At 35.1% G+C, this 17,592-nt stretch overlaps 1 protein-coding gene and 1 non-coding gene across 3 annotated transcripts; both read left to right on the forward strand.

The window, feature by feature from the left end:
- Positions 1-1,407: 1,407 nt before the first annotated feature.
- On the forward strand, positions 1,408-16,618 carry hda-4 (Histone deacetylase 4; the record flags this gene model as incomplete). 2 transcript variants are annotated; one of them, NM_001270349.5, is made up of 11 exons in its annotated part: positions 1,408-1,552; positions 11,666-11,864; positions 12,426-12,549; positions 12,638-13,042; positions 13,089-13,234; positions 13,287-13,394; positions 13,575-14,218; positions 14,262-14,432; positions 14,477-14,920; positions 15,336-15,428; positions 15,474-16,618. In NM_001270349.5, 11 exons carry the CDS (start codon positions 1,412-1,414, stop codon positions 15,606-15,608), a joined length of 2,610 nt encoding a protein of 869 aa, NP_001257278.1. The 2 variants fall into 2 exon arrangements, with proteins under 2 accessions (NP_001257278.1, NP_001257279.1); NM_001270350.6 differs by lacking the exon at positions 1,408-1,552 and having other exon boundaries at positions 11,684-11,864; positions 15,474-15,608.
- Positions 2,417-2,549, forward strand: T21F2.2. Its single transcript, NR_072914.1, has one exon. It is a non-coding gene; the product is annotated as an Unclassified non-coding RNA T21F2.2 (non-coding RNA).
- Positions 16,619-17,592: the final 974 nt, after the last annotated feature.

Here is a 17,592-nt window from a genome sequence, read left to right on the forward strand (position 1 = left end):
ACATAATGCGGACTCTTTCTCTGTCAGCATCAAAAAGTTTCTTTATATCTTCTCCTTTCTTTGGTCTTTCCCCCACTTTTTTTTCCGCAGCCCAATTCTCATTCCAACTTCTGATGTTGAATTTTGCATTGTGGTTGCTAGTTTCCAATTTTTACCTTTTTCTTGTTTTGCTAGAGTACATCTATGACGTACTTCGTCATAAATTACTGATGAGAGCTTCTGCGTCCGTTCAACACCTCCGCATTCCGGTGGTGAAATGAGATATTCTGCAAAAAGTAATTGAATATGAAATTTATAAACAATTAGGTTTTGAGGGGAAACTTTTGCTTCGGTTATTTGATTTCGGAAGGGGTAGACGATCTGTTCAAAGGTTTGTAAAATCATTGGACATTTTCGAGCAAAATTTAGAGTAAATCGGTGCATATTTTCTGAAAGTACAACAACCAAAAGTTCAAATTGATCTAACGGAGTATATAATTTGCTTTCACTGTTAGAGCTCAGTTTTTTTAACCAAAAATTACATTTCAAATGTTTATTTAGCGCCAAAGGATAATTCTGAACATTTTCAGTGCATCTTTCCAGTTTATTCGATTCCCTAAAAACCTGAAAAAAGTGACATTTTCCAAAAACAATTCAAATTAAATAAATTTATGCAAGTATTCAAAATGATTTTTATGTTTAGAAAACAATCATTTGTTGACGGTTTTTTGAAAAAAAACCATTTTTTAAAAGATTTGTTTCCTGTGTCCCACTAGAATGTTGAAAAAATAAGTTGTGTGATGAGCCAGAAAAGTAACAGAAGCTGAAGAGACCCCGACTTTTGCTCCTTTCCGACGACTCTTTTCATTTTTAAACTCTGTCGCGGGTGGTCTTTTCATCTTCCGAGGTAGCATTGTTTTGAAAACTTGCTTTAACACCATTTTTCTCCCATTCTTTTCACACCTTGCTCTGCACAAAACTCTTTGTTTTTTGTTTTTTTTTTGATTTTGGCTTGTTTCAGTCTTTGAGATTTTTATCTCTGTTCTAGTCTTCCATATGTGTAAAAAATATACAAACACAGAGGCTACGAGGCTATCAATAAATGATACCAGCTGTTATTATATCATTTCTTCTTGAAACCGGAGCTTCCTTTACACAATGCCGCAAATTCTTAGTTTCTACTTTCACACCTATCATGTTTTGAAAGGGCTTTTTTTGAAAATTGTTATACATAATAAATATTGCAACATCTCTCCTTCAAACATTTTAATTTTTTAATAACTTAACATACATTTATTTTTAATATAAGTGTATTGAACCTTCGAACATAAATTTTCAAACTAGAGTATATGCCAATTTATTTTCATAATTATATTCTGGCATCATCTATAACTCGGATCATTTTTAATATTGTTTCCATTTTTGCAGGCGTATGGAAGAAGCCAGCTCCTCAACGGGGAGCGCTGGTGGGGCTGGACCAAGTGTTCCCAACTTGCCATCAACATCAGAAGCTGCCATAGGACAGACGAATCTTGAGCCGGAAAGTATTGCTCTTCTTCAATCACAGCTTCAGGTGAGTCTATTTTTTTTATTGTATAACTTTCTAATCTGGATCTAACTTCTAGCATCAGTCAATTTTTGGCAAAAGTTTGTTATTTTTATTTAGCATCACAGTCTTTATTTTTAAGATTCATTTTTTGTAGATTCACCATAAATTCTATAAATGTTTTTTGAAAATTAAAAAAAATCAGAAATTGATTGGCTAGTTTTTGATTAAAAAAGTTGTGAAGAACTTGATAAACTTTGTTATTAAGTCTCTAAATAGTTGAAAATATTTTTTAAAAAACCTTGGCTAATATGACCGAATTGTTTTTTTTTTCAAAAAATAAAAGGAAAATAAAAAGAAATCTACATCCAATTAAACCGTTATCATCTTTAAAAACTGAAAAAAAATTTGTAATAAAATGAATGCGAATTTTCTAGATTTTTTGATGATTTTTTTTTGCAATTTTGAACAGAATAAAATAAAACTCGAACTTAGAGTTAGTATGTTTAGTTCACAGTAAAACAGCTGAAAATTTGGCAAACAATATTGCAAAAAAAAAACAACTAAATATTACCGGAAAATGCCTGATTTGCGCTAGGAATTTTAAACTAGTTAATTCATTCAAATAATTTTTTGCAAAATTGGAATCAAAAACTTTAAAAAATATATTAGGTCATTATGGCCCATTTTCTTAAATCTAAAAGAAAATCCCAATTGACTTTACCGTTAGCTTTGTATGTTCTACATAGCATCATAGCTCAAGTATTACGTATCGTTCCAAAATACATTCCCATCAGATGAGTGTATTTTCAGCTAGAAATAGTCCAATGACACACCCACTCTCTCTCTCTCTCTCTCATGCCTTTTTTTCTCTCTAAAAACGGGCGAAATGAAAGATAGGAGAAGAGGTTATTTCCGGATGTGTCGAAAATAGAAGCCTGGAAAACCTGACGATGTTGTTTGTCGGTGTTTATCGATGAGAAGAGGGGTACATCATGATGAAAGGAGAGAGAAAAAAGAAAAAAATGGAAGAGAAGGGGAAGGAAAAGCAAGAGCTTGAAAATAGTTACATTCTCTACTATTCTGCCTTTTTTCTATTTTTGTCTCCTGTTTTCCCATGTTTCTTGGAAATTTTTTTTCAGAAGGACACCTCTTTGAGTTTGTCGAATTTTAGATCGTTTCAAGGAAACAACTTGAAAAAATGCTCAAATCTCTTTTTTAATATAGATGTTGAATGAAAATTGAATACACGAAATATTTCACTATTTTTGAATTTAAAAAAATGCCTAACCAGTAGATAAAATAGCACTTTTCTTGACGGAAAATTTTCACTGAACTTGGGGGCTCAGATCTTAGAATTTTCATATTCTGCACAAAGTAAACAATATTGATTAATTTTTTTCATGTAAGTTCACAGTTTTTAAAAAAAGAATGTTTTGTACTTTATACTAACGTAGTGTCACAATTTTCCTATATTTTGAAATACTTTGTAGTTCAATGTCTCGTTCAATACTTCATAATAAATTCCTGTCTAGCCCCCTTCTTGGTTCTAGAATTTCAAAAATTCATCATCTTCTACGCACCTTCAAGCAGCCTTATTGCCATTTCAGAGATCAGTTCACGAGACGGCGAGACCAATTTCCGAAGAATTCTTTCCGTGTTGCGCAGAGCCGGTGAATTCCAAGTGAACTGGGACTCTGAGAAAGATCTCTTCATTTATATAAAACGCTGAAAAACACGAGTCCCGCGCTGGATTTTTTTTTCTAGCTAGCTATTTAATACTCGAAAATAGATTATTTTTTCGAATTTTGCCTTCAGTATCTTCCTTGTTAAGTATCATTAAACGGTACTTGTGTATTATATGCCTTTATCCCGAAGTTAAGTAAAATCTCAGTAAATTTCTCCAGTAATAGTTTTTTTAGTATTCTTCCTGTACCTAACACCCCTGCCCAGTAGCTCACCAAAACGTAAAACTACGTATTAATTTAATCTGATTCAATTTTGAAAGATACTATGTATCTACATACTATGACTAATCAAATTTCCAAATTTGATCGTTCAAACTCAACTTGACAGGTTTTTGATCAAGTAGACTAGACTCGCCTAATTAGTTTTTTTTTGTTGTGAAACCCGGTGTCTAGATATCATTTATCTAATGAACTTGATAACTCGTAGAGATAGAACAAGTTATTTTGGTGCAGTTTTTCATTGAAAAACTTCACAATAACGAAGGAATTCTGAAATGTTTTCAACAATTTAGGAAATTTCCACAATTTTGTAAACGAATTTTATTTTTGAAAAAATTTACAAATGTCGTTAAGGACTATTTTAAGTCTCTTCTAGCAATACTAACCTTATAAATTTGCCTGTCGATTGAACTTGACTATAGACTTTTTATGGATTACATTGAAGAGTAAACTATAATATTTTTTCTTTACTTCTTCCCCCGGCTCTCTCAGAATTTATCTATTTACAAAAAAGTTACATCTATACACTGACTTGACTCTAGTTTCCTTGTTTTCCAGCACCTCGTTTATATTTTTGTTTCTCGATAAAAGTGCATCGAACAAAAAACAAGATCTTTTGGCGACAAGTAATCCAAGTACTTCTGACCTCATTTAGCAGTGGTGACACTCATTTTTCTCGCCTCGTCAAAACATGATCGACCTCATGTGATAGAGGAAGCGATTTTGAGACATCAAGTAGCGGCAAAAAAAGCACATGCTTTTCGCCCCACTACTTTCTACTTTTTTTTTCTTCTTTCCGCTCCCAATTTTTTTCTTACTTCTTCTCATTCTCACACTCCAAAACACAAAGCTGATATCCCTCGACTTCTACACTACATATAAATGTTGTGTGTTTCCAACTCTCTCTCTATCTTCCTTTATCTCTGTGCATCGTCGTAGTGTCATCGTCGTGGGGGATTGCTCGTGTTTTTGCCGTGCTCCCATTGAAAATCTATTCATAGATATTAAAGATACTAGATGTTAGTTACCCATGCACGTCTTTTTCCTGTCCTCCTTCTCTTTCTCTCTCTCTCTCTTTTTCGTTTTGCTCTTCTCAACTTGTTGATAACACAAAAAACCACATTGCCCCAAAATAGGAACAAGGCAAGATTCAAAGATAAGAGATTTTTGTTTCCATTTTGGTAGAGTGTTTGTCACTTTTCAGTTTGTTCGTGGCAAGTTTTGTTTTTTTGGGCTTTTTTAAATACACTGAAGAAAAATGCACCGTTTGTGTAAACTGATCAATTGTACCTAATTTGTTTTTTGTAATAGTATAGCTCACACTTCACGGTCATCCTTGAAAAATTCAAACAGGAAGTTAAAGTTTAACTTTTAATAAGCCTATCAATATTTAACAATTAGACAACACATTTAGCTCATTTTTATTTTTGAGCTTCAACGTTGATTTTCATACCTTCTCTTTTATATTCAAAAAGTTCACGTTTTTAGATAGTGCACTTCAGTTGGCACAATGCATCGCACCTGAAATTAAAATCTGCCCTGAAATAGAGTCGAAATGCCTCAGCTCATTTCATTCGTAAAAAAAAACGTTATAATATTTAGACACCGTAACATATTTTTTTAAAAGATGAACAAAAAGCATTGTCATTATGCAAATCTCTAAATTTCCGTAGTTGTAAATTGCAAATGCACCATCTCTCACGTTTCTGAACTATGTTTATTTAAATAAAACAGTGATCTCAGATGCTCTCAAAGACGAGAAAGCGCCAAGTTTTTTTTTGATCAGACTGTACATTTTCAAAATTTGCTTTTCACTCGGAAAAGTTCATCTCCTTATTCTACATCACTTCCTGAGCGGACGGTACGAGGAGAAACTCGCGCCTCCTAAAAATAGTGTGCGCGCAGTTTTTGCGTCGATTTTGTGTTTGCCTTGGTTCTCACTCTCTCTCTTTCTCCACTTCCATCTGTATTCACCGTTTTTTCTAATATTTATGACGAGATCCACACAACGTTTTGTGTGTGTGTGTGTGTATATGGATGGTATCGATTTTTATCGGACAGTCCGAGACACAGCACACTGTTTTTTCCGCTTTTGTGTGTGTGTGTGTGCCTATGATGTGGAGCCAAAAGGCTTGTTGGTAAATACGGTGCAGAAATAACAGGAAATGCTGAATTGAAATACGGGGAAAGGAGCTCGCATGCAAAATGCATAAAATACTTGACTATCACACTTGGCCAAACTGGAACACACGTTCTTGTTTTCGTAAAGAGCAAACATATTTTTTCAGCTACTGCTCATTTATTGATTTTTTGAAGCTTCAGCTTTCCAATTTAAAAATACGATTTTTGCACATTCTTTCACAAAACATATCACTTTCTCCTTTTCTGATCGCTTTTTTGAGCCTCATCATTTCAAAAGTCCATTTTTTTCAGAAAATAAGCCGAATATCTATTGCAAGTCTTGGAGCCATCCGGCGGGGTCACCCATTTTGTATACCTTTTTTTCTAAGTTGAAAACTTTGTCTATTTGATATAAATGTTATATATATCTAGCCGCACTTTTTCTTAATAGTGTTCTAATTTTAAAATATTTTTCACTTTTCACAAGCTTCTCGGTTTGAAAATTCTCTTTAATCTCCATCAAAACATGTTTTCTTGGCATTTCTGCTCACTTGTTTATCCAAATTTGTCTTCTTTCCACTTCCAAAAGTAGTATTATGCGAGAAAATCTTTGGATTTGCCAGCGCTTATTTACCAATTTAAAAATAGAATATTACTACTACACCTAGTCTTATCAGAGGTTGACATTATCACTACATTGCTCAAACGGGTTCTAGCTTTACGTCTACATTTTCGGGCTCTCGTATTTTCACCTGGATAAATGTATAAATGTACATACATATGTATGCCTGAGATACACATATACAAACTACAAAAAATGATTAGTGTAAGGTTTCTGGCTTCCCGTTTTAGACTTTTTTTTTTGCTTTCGAGAATGTGAGAATGTCTCATTTCGTTTAATTATTCCAACAAAAGCCAGCTCGCGTGATTTCTGTAAAAATGCCTACTGAATGTTTTTTACTCTTAGACTAGTTTTTGTCAGCTTTTGTCTGGGAAACACTTTTTATTTTGAAATTACACTCTGAACTAGTGAAAATCGATCTGAAACTTTTTAAAATTATTGTTTATAATCAAAAATTAATTTAGAAGCCCAAAGTGAGTTCAAACATTTGCGTATTTTTGTACTATTAAAAATTTACAGAGTAAAGTCTAGTATTTTCTGAAAATACATTTCCTTAATTATTATAAAACTTTATATTTCCATCTAAAAATACTTTGGTCTCTCATCTTTTTTGTTTTGATAAAATTGGCGCATGCATACGTACACGTGTTTCTCTTCTTTCATTTCTCGCTTGCCACATTTCTATTTTCAGACATTGTCCATTGTCTCATAGACATAGTCTCTCGGAAAAACGGGAAAGATAGAAGCGGTGCTCTGCTGCACTATGACTAATGAATGTGTGTTGCTAAAAAAAAAAATGAAAAAGTAAAAAAGAGATACACGTGGAAAATGGGATTTCCATCGTTCTTCTCTCCCCTTCTCCTCCTTCCAAGTTTTATCCTTTTCACACTCACCGGGGGTTTTTTGCAAAACAAAAAAAAAAACACACACACTTATCTCTAAAAATGTTTCTTCTTTGATTTCTCTCCTTTCACTTTTCCACTTTTTTGATGCAGTGTTCAATTTCAGTGTCTGCTGGGATTTTAAAAATTTTTTAAACAAGTACTACGTCCCAGTTGAAACATTAATTTTTTTTTGAAACCTACAAAGGAAAAAACTTTTGACTCTTGTGATTAACTTTTAAGAAACAAAGCTTAAAAAATTAACTGCACGTTTTTCCCCATTGCTGTCTTCCCATAGGGGTTCTTGAAGTTTAATTTCTTGGAAATTAGAAAAAAGTCCAAAAATTAAGGTTCAAGATGTATTTCTGGTTTAGCTAGATTTTTTACACCGACTCAATTTTTTTTTCATCGTGAACATTATTCACATTATTATAGTAACATGTCGAATCTTAATAGTAATCTTTAGAAATGAAAAATTAGAATTTTTCTTTGAGCATCTTACAAAAGTAACTTCAAAAAACATAACGTCTTTGTTTTCTAGAAGCTAGAAATAGAAAAGCTTTTGATTTTCGAAAGTTTTCTGAGTTACATTTCCAGACTCTCCATAAAAGGTCACTTTTCCCATGACGGAAATAAAGTTAAATTTTCTAACAGAGTCTAGGAATCAAAAACCTTTTTTTCTGAAACATTTTCATTTTGGCTCTCCAGAAAACTAGGTGCTGTTTGGCGGTACAGCATTCCCAACGCAGATACGGATTTCTGTCGGTTGCATAATTTTCCAACTTTTGTTACTTAGAGATTTAAATTTCAAACATTGCTTATACTTATGTTTTAACCGTTTTTTTCTCTGAGAAAAAACGATTTCTGCGTTAAATTTTTGCTTTTGTTTTTGCTTCACAGCAAATTTCAGACATTTTTTTTCCAGACTTTCCCCTCCTCTCAACACTCTCAATTTTACTCTGTAATTCAGCTCACAAGCATATACTTCCGCTTCCCCTTATTTGTGTTCTGCCAGAACCCAAATTCTTAGACGATTGCTACTGGAACGCATACAAACACGCTTCGATGACTCAAGAATTGTTTTGATCTTTCGTCCAAAAATAACATTGAAATAAAACAGATGTTTGACTGAGAATTAGTAGAACACGTGCTTTGTTTATTTTCCATATTTAGTATTTATTCTGAGGAGATTAGAATGATTTGGCGATTTCTGTTGTACTCGCGGATTATAAGGGATAAAAGTACATTTGGAGCTGACATAGACATGTTAAACATTGAGAACTTTCACCAAAAAATGAATTTTCTTATGAAGACTAGTTTTCTCAAAGCTTAAGCGGGGTTTTTTTTCATATTTCTAAGTAATTATTAGCACTGTTAATTATGGAAAATTGTTTCTTGAGAATTGTAGGCCTCAATTCTGTGAAAATTTTTATTTTTCATAATACTCCTCCTGAAAATGAAAAATTCTCAGATCTACCAAATGTTCAGTTTTGTTCTCGGCTACTCAAATTATATAAAATTCTCTGAACTTTGCGCATTTTCTATTTGTGTCTAGACATCTGGCTTCTATAGGCTAACTGCACTTTTTTAGGTTTAAGGCGGTGTGCAACCGGTATTTAAAAAATTTTTTTCCATAATCTAGAAATTATTGATTTAAAAATTGAAAAAAACTGCTATCAGAAATAGAAATTTAAAATTATTAATGTCTGAGCTCCTGTCAATTTTTCTTGTTTTTTATCTAGATATTTACATGGGGATATTGTAAGAAAGACATTTTGAAATAAAACACGCAAGATGAGCCCAAATTAACAGTTCCTTTTAATTTTAAATACCATGCGCCAATCGGTTTTGTTGAGTCTAGAAATAGATTTTCAAAATAAAAAATGCAGGTTGAGGCTCGTGATGGAAGTTATTTTTTTCATTTAAAGTTTGATTTCAAAATTTTTCATAAACCTACAAATATCAACCTAAAAACACAAATTAATTGTTTTTTCGATTGAATTTTTTTCAAAAATTAACAAAATTTCAGCCTCTCTCAATTCAATTAAAATCTCTAAAATCTCACCTTTGAAATAAAATAAGATGCCTTGAAAGTTGACTTTTGGTTTAACTTTACGGGCGGGCTCCGGATGTAGTGAACAATTGCCTAGCTCTTTTTTGGATCTTCATTTTTTGAAAGTTTTGATCAAACTTATTATTATGAGTTGTTTATACGATACTTGATAATTATCAATAATATATTACTAGAATGTAAACCAAACATTGCGTTGTTTTTCATTTCATCCATATAGACATCTTCTGAATTCTGAGAAGTCTTCATATGGCTAAACATACTCTATTTCTCTTCGAGAACCTGACCTCGACTAACCTTTTCTTTCTCTCTCTCGTTTCCTGGCCAAGCGGTAAGCTCTCACGTGTTCTATGAATAGCCTATTTCTCTCATTTTTTTGCTCTGGCAATTCAGCTCTCGGACACGAAAGTTCAAAAGACCTTATTCTCGTCGTTTTTTTTTTGCCTGCCCGTTTTGTTTCTTTAGTGCCGCCAAGCGCAGCACCCCACCGATTCCTCGGGGTCCCATAGATAACACCAACCACCCATCTATTTTTAGGCTCCTTGGCCTTTCTGGTTTCGCATCCATTTGTGTATTTTGGTTTGGTAGTCTGATCGCAATGCAAAATTCAATCTGATTTAATCTATTTTCTTGCAAGTCAGAAAAAAAACGAGCATGGCAGTTTGTGTGTATTTTTATACGCTGTGCTTTCTCTTTTTTTCCTTGGCTTGTGGCCTGCGCGAAAAAGTAATAGTAAACAGATTTGAAAACGAGCGCGAAAATGGCAAAGATGACTATGAGTCAAGTCTTTTTTTTCTTTTTTCGTCGAACACGACATCTAGAAATAGGCCTACTGTAACTAGACATACACATTCCGCCTTCCTAATGAGCCTTCCACTTATTTTTGGGTATTGTTTTTGAGTTGAGACGCGGCTTCCTCTTCTTACTCTCTTTTTTTCTTGTTGTGCTAGATATTCAGTTTATTTTTCATGTAAAAGAAGTATTAATTAATTAATCTAGCAAGTTTGGTTAACAGGCACTTAGACATACAACACATTTTGCTCATCATTCTTCAAAATTTCTTTTTTTTTTTGATTGAGATAGCAGTTATAAAAAAGTGAGCAAAAAGTATCTTGAAAAACAAATACATATAGACAAACCGCATCCAAATCTTTGCCAAACCACAACCTTTAAACTGCCAACACAAATGCACATTTATAGAATTTTACGATCTTTCTTGCTCTTAAGACCCATTTATGTACAAGTGTCTTATCAGCAGAAAACTGTTTGACCGGTCATTTGCTCATTTCCTGGCCCGCTGCTCTACTTTTAATATACATATGCATTTATTTCTAGTTTCACTCGCTTGTGTGCCTAACTTTTTCTAGTTGGTTAGAAATATTAGAAATAGAATTTGGTGGTTTACAATTAAAATGTTGTTATTTTCAATTTCATTTTTCTTGATAAAATTGTATTCTCTAATGAATTACGCTTCAATAATTACTTCCTCTTTTTTTTCTTGCTGCTCTTCTTTAACTTTTATAGTAGCTAATTTTAGATCAGGTTAGACATAGACATCTGGGCGGAGCCTCGCGTTGTTATTCATTTATCCGCTTGTCAGCAAAAATGTATATCCATTTTCCTGACTCATTTTTCAATTCTTACATTATTTTTTGAACCTCTTATTCAAGAGTCCAAATGGCTTGAAGCTCGGAGAGCAATCAAGCGTAGTATACCCTTCCTTGTCTACATTAATTCTGATCTGTGAATTAGCTGACCAGACGTTTTTTTTGCTCATTTTTTTTCAAGATAAAAATTTGTGTCATGGAGAAAATCAGAAAAATAGCGTTAGTCATGCTCACTGATGACAAGTAAAGGATTATTTGTTTGAGACGCTAGGATCTGTCTGAGCTATGCTCCACTCCGTACTTGCTTTATTTACTATTCTTCTCCGAGCAAGAATCCGTCAACGAGCTCGAGCCACGAGCCATTTTTAGAATCCGGAGCCGGGCAGCCAACCTCGCGTCCACATTGGCCAGCAAAATTTTGTTGCGCTTTTCATCTATGTTTTCTCTAAGTTTATTTCATTTTATTTTATTCATCTGACCTCAGAAGGCTCCCTGAAAAAAGTAGGAAAAACGAAGAAATGGCAGTTCTGTGTAGTTTGTTGTTTTCATGGCCTTATTGGAGGAGGGAGAATGACAATTCCAAAGTGCAATTGCGTCAATAACTTTTTCTAAATTAAGTTTTAGAGTTTTAGAAAAAGTTTTTATATTATGTTTCAACTATATTAGCTTATTGGCTAAAAATTAAAATAGAAGAAGTTAGGGATGTTTTTTTGCCTATTCACTTTCTATTTACCAAGACACATTGCTATATAATATTCGCGTAAACCGAGCTCTTTTTTTTGCACAAAAATCTCAGCACTCTGACACTTCTTCTCGCCCTGCCCCTGCCTTATTCCTACTCATCCATATAATATTTTTGCTCGTATTTCAGGAGTATCGGCAGAAGCAAATGGACCTTATTGGTCACTTTCAACGCGCTCAGCAAGAGCTGAGCGTCCAACACATGCACAATTTATATGCTGCGTTGCAACAACAACAGCAGTTGCAGAACTTGCAAACCGAGAGGAGCGCCGTCAATCCCTTGTTGATTAGCCAGCAGCATTCGACAGAGGATCAAAACTCAGGCCCAGGTACACATCTCAAAATAAAGCCGGAATGTTCTCAGACCAATGGGATTTGAAAAAAGACGAGTGTCATTGACAGGTTACAATAAATAAATAAAAAACAAAAAAAAAAAAAAAACGTCTGCGACGTAATAGTTATAATAATTGGTTTCTTATGAATTGTTGTAGCGAAATTAGAGATCTCCCATGTCTGAAAATACTGGGCTAGACACATTCCTATATGAAAACATTATCAAGTCTACCAAGCAGAGCATAGGTTCTCATAATCATTGGTCTTCAGTAAAAATAATATGTAATGCTATTCTAAGAACCCGAAAAAACAAATGCGATGGGAAAAATAGGATACTAGCAATTAATTGAGAAATACTTTTCGCTGTTTTGAATAGAGAAAAAACACAGACTAGAGCGAAAACGAATGCGCAAGTTTGCCTCAAATCATGCCTTCTGTACGGCCACGTGCTCCATATCCGCTTTTTATTATAGCAAGTAAAGCAATGGAAGAGGCGAAAAAAGACGACCATGTACTATTTGAGAAATCAACTTTCATCGTTTTTTTTTCATTTTCAGCTGCCCCATTATCACTGGCGAATTCCCTCACAAATCTCCTCTCCTCATCCAACGGCAATTTATCCGTACCACAGACGCCGACAAAAGAGCACCACCCGACGGCGCCAACATCAAATCGAAAATGGTGAGTTTCCGATTTCCTTCCTGCACTTTCAACAGCATGCCACAATGATTACCTCCTTGAGCCGGAAACAACCTTCGCTGTTTTTCAGTGACCTTCCGAGATCAAACTCAACCACAATTTCACAGCTCACCAAAGATCGGCTCAAAAATATGATTGCCAACAGGAGTAAAGGGGAGAGTAACAGTCAGTCAAACTTGATGTCCAACAGTGTCACTGCCAATGGAAATGGGCATGACAATGGCAGAAAGCTCAAAAACTCAAACTCACAAGTCAACGTCTCCTCGCCACACTTTGAACCCTACCGGTTACCGACGAGCCTGGCCAATGCGCACAATTTGCAACAAGCCAGCGAGTTTCAACTCAGAAAAGTTAATTCAGAGCCAAATCTTAAAATGCGAATACGTGCCAAACTATTGTCAAAAGGAAGTAGTCCTGTTCAACACGTGCAACAAAACAACTCACAGTTCAATTTCACACATCCTCAACTTAAAAGGTTAGTTTTCAAGTTGTGAATTTCAATTGATTAGATCCTTTTTCAGAAGTGACAGCGAAACTTCTCAAAATGTGCCACTCGACTTTATGCAATCTAGTTCTCAAACCAATCTACCACATCTCATGCTGCCATCACCGTCCCTGCCAAATCTAGCCGCCGCCGGCGCGTTCCATGGTCTTAATCTTCCAGTTGGTATGGGCTCTTTTTTCAAAAAATCACGTGTTTTGAGAGTACATATTTGCAGGACAGGATCTCAATGCTTTTATGGCTGTGGCTAATCTCAGCCCATTTCTCAGTCTTCCCAGTTTGTTGAACAAGAAATTAGAGCTCGGCGGATTGACGGATGAAGGTGGTGAGTTTACACTTGGTCTTGTGGTCTATGAGCCAAACACCTGAAAAGTAGTTTCCAATTTTTTGTATTTATTCAGGTTATAAACTATTTGAACAAAACCTAAGATATGAGCTGTTTATCGAATCAATCTCACGCCTACCATTGCAACCATTCTTATTAATTTTATTGTATTTTATTCAGACCGAAACGGACTGATTGGCTCATCCTCCACATCATCTCTAGCTTCAAACGTTAGCATGGGATCTCACCAGTATCAATCACTGCTCAAGCAACAAATCCGCGACCTTGTGCTCCGGCGAAAAAGCCTTGTGAGAGAAGATCCAGAAGGCGAAGGGCTTGCCGAACTCTACAATGGCCTCCTTCCACAGGCCAAACTCCAACAACTTCAAGCGCTTGCAGCTGAATCCGGATTTCTGGCAAAACAAGAGCCCACGTGTACAACTGGATTAGGATACGACCAGGCAATGGTGAGACACGAGTGTTGTTGCGGAAATAATGCGTCTCACGTGGAGAACGGAGGCCGAATACAAAGCATTTGGTCAAAGCTCATCGAGCACGGACACGTTCAAAAGTGTGAGAAAGTAACAGCCAAGAAGGCTTCTCTGGAGCAATTGCAGCTGGTGCACTCTCAAACGTACACCACATTCTTCGCGGTTTCCCCGACGGCGTGTCTCAAAATTGATGCAAACTCATTACCGTTAAAGCGATTCCTTCAACTTCCGTGTGGAGGAATCGGGGTTGATTCAGACACTTATTTCAACGACGCCAGTACTCAAACTGCTGCGAGATTAGCTGCTGGAACGCTTATTGAGCTTTCGTCTCAGGTTTGTTAAATATTAATCTTCGGTACTGAGGCGATTGATTTAGGTTGCCGAAGGACGACTGAAAAATGGATTTGCGTGTATTCGGCCGCCAGGTCATCATGCAGAACATGAACAAGCTATGGGCTTCTGCTTCTTCAATAATGTTGCTGTTGCTGTGAAAGTCTTACAGACGAAGTACCCAGCACAATGTGCCAAAATTGCTATTATTGACTGGGTAAGAATATTTCGATAACTTGTGTTCATAACTTCAAAATTTAGGATGTTCACCATGGTAACGGAACCCAACTAAGTTTTGAAAATGATCCCAATGTACTCTACATGTCACTACATCGTCATGACAAGGGAAACTTTTTCCCTGGAACCGGATCTGTGACCGAAGTCGGAAAGAACGACGCAAAAGGACTGACTGTAAATGTGCCATTCTCCGGAGATGTGATGCGAGACCCAGAGTACTTGGCCGCGTGGAGAACCGTTATTGAGCCAGTAATGGCTAGTTTTTGCCCAGATTTTATCATTGTGTCAGCCGGATTTGATGCTTGCCACGGACACCCGAACGCACTTGGCGGATATGAAGTCACACCGGAAATGTTTGGATATATGACAAAATCGTTGTTGAATTATGCGAGTGGGAAAGTTGTGCTGGCTTTAGAAGGGGGCTACGATTTGAAAAGCATTTCTGAAGCCGCTCAACAGTGTGTTCAGGTATCAGATTTTTTTTCTCATGACTTGAGCGCTGGTGCTCTTGATTTTTACAAAATTGTTTCACATTAGGTTCTACTAAAATCTGCTATAAAATGTTGAATGCATTGTAACCTTGCTAAAAGCTAGCTAGGTTTTCCTATTGTGCAATTCCCAAAACGTGCTTTAAGTCTGAGTATTTAATTTGAAAACTAGTCACTAAATGTGAGTTGCTGTAAGCAAAAATAGAAAGGTGTAGAGCTGAACTTTCAGATGCTCAAAATTTAGACTTAGAAGTAGTTTATGCATAACAAACTGTATATTTTGAGTTATCAACTTTCAGCTGATATACTACTTAGGTATATTCTTACACCCACATTCTATGATAGGGCTTCTTTTAGTTAGAAAATATCTAGATATAATAGATTAAAAATTCCAGGCACTCATTGGCGAATCCGATGACGCAGGTCGGTTGAGCTCAGTTGCTCTCGAATCATTACCTAATCCAAGTGCAGTTGAGACGTTACAAAAGGTTTGCTGATCCCTTAGCATTTTCAATCTCAAACTCACGTTTAAGGTCATTGCTATTCACAAAAGTTATTGGCCTGCTTTACATGGTCAAGAGGCCGCAATTAACACAACGGAAATGCAATGGAGGAATTTGAAGCTCCAAGTACAAATGCAGCAGCAACAACAACAACAACAAACGTAGCATGTGAAGATTGATAGATGCTTAAAAATTAAAGAATCAACCTCCCCCCACTCAAATAATTTCAAAGAATCGCCGTTACGAGTCACTTGCATAATTAAACCAATACCATGAAGCGACAATAATTAGTGAATCTTTTCTGACATTAGATCTGTATATGTATCGAATCTTCCCCCCTCATCTCTCTGTCCCAATTGTACCTTCCAAGTATATGTGATATGTTCATAATTCCATTCTGCTGGCATAGAAGATGCGTTAGCTTTTCCTAGACAATTTCAGAATCCAAATCCGAATCCAAATCCAAAAATTCAATCGCTCTAACGGGGTCTAACATTTTTTCTTCTCTCTGTTTTCTCCCAATCTGTTCTGTTCCATACACTGTCGTATCAAAAACTTAGAGTATATTTATGAATAATTATATAATTATAGCATGCTCCAGAAACGTCGTGATCCCAGTCTCAAAAGACAATGTGATTAATTTCTCTCTCTCTCTCCCTCTCTCAAAAGGTTTAGTCTTCTCCCAACCTCTCATCTACAGTCTCGTCAATTTAATCAGCATTTTATGTCTTCTCCCTCTGTCTCCCCAGTGATATATTTTTTTCTTCCACTCCCACCCGTCCAAAATAATCCAAATCTGTCATATAAATATAAATATATGTTTTAAGTTAATTTCCACTTTTCACCCATTTGGTCCTGTGTTTCTACTCGTTCGTATCAAAATTTAAAACTTACCTGTCTCTCATCCTCTCATTTTGGTTTCGAATTCGGGCATTTTACGGGAAAAGTTGCGAACGCACAGCTACATATTTATTTCAATTTTTTAGAAAATTTTTTGATACACTTAGGGTAATGCTTGGAAGTTTGCCACTTGACGCTTGAAATGTCCGGATTAAAAACCTACCATTTGCAATTTATTCGCCTATTTCTGTACATTTCTGGAGAATCATTTGTCTTGCACACCAAATTTGAAATAGTTCGACTTTTTCATCAAATAAAGTTATTAAACTTAAATTGTTTTTTTTTGTTTACATGTTGTCTGCACTACAGGAACCGCAGTACACATATGCAATAACTTGCTAACATGATTTTAAATGTTGTGAATGAGAAAATCTGATCATGATGATAATATAGCATTTTCATTTACCGCGGAATAAAGAACATGTAGTTTATAAAAGGAACAAAAACGAGAAGCCCATGTTCATTAGTGAGGGATACAATTCAATTGATGCTTCAAGTTGAGAAATGATTATATCTGAATTTGAAGAAGCGCTTTGTTAGATTCGAGCTCATAGCAGCATTTTCTGAGCAGCGACTTGAAATTTTTGAAAACATGGGCGTCAGAATTCACAAGAAACTAGTACTTTTCGTTGTGTTGGAGTGGAAATTTGAAAAAAGAGAAGGTATTTCAAACACCGTGTTTGATAAAATAACCAAATATTGTACTCTTCAAACTCTTCAAAATTTGTTTGAAATTATATTTTCCAGCCCAAACAGATGTAAATGATCAGTTTCCACTTACGCAATTTTGAAACCAATTTGTTGATTTTCTTCGATTTTTGCATTTCAATTACTTGTATTTTATTTATCTCTCCTTGTAGTAAGTTTAAAATTACCTTAAAAAAATTCAATCTGTTGAAAACATATCAAAATGTTGAAAAAACCTTTTGAGGCATTTGAAATAATTTTAAAATCTTACAATTGACACTTGTTGGACTATTATAAAAATTTTTTAGAAAAAAACGCCATTGGCAATACTATACCTTTTATTTGATGTAGTTTTGATATTTTATTATTATTCTGCACTGTTCAGTATTGAAAAAAAAACAGTATTTGTATTTGCAACTTTTTTTTAAAGAGAGGAGAGAGTCGAGAGATACAAACAGCAAAAAAAAAAGATCACACGTAAAAAATCTCAAGAGCATTTCAAATCTATCGATTGCTTAAGAGAAGATAGATATTTTCACTCAACTTATTTATTTTGCAATTT

This window comes from Caenorhabditis elegans, chromosome X (assembly GCF_000002985.6).
Source record: "Caenorhabditis elegans chromosome X".
Lineage (NCBI taxonomy): Eukaryota > Metazoa > Nematoda > Chromadorea > Rhabditida > Rhabditidae > Caenorhabditis > Caenorhabditis elegans.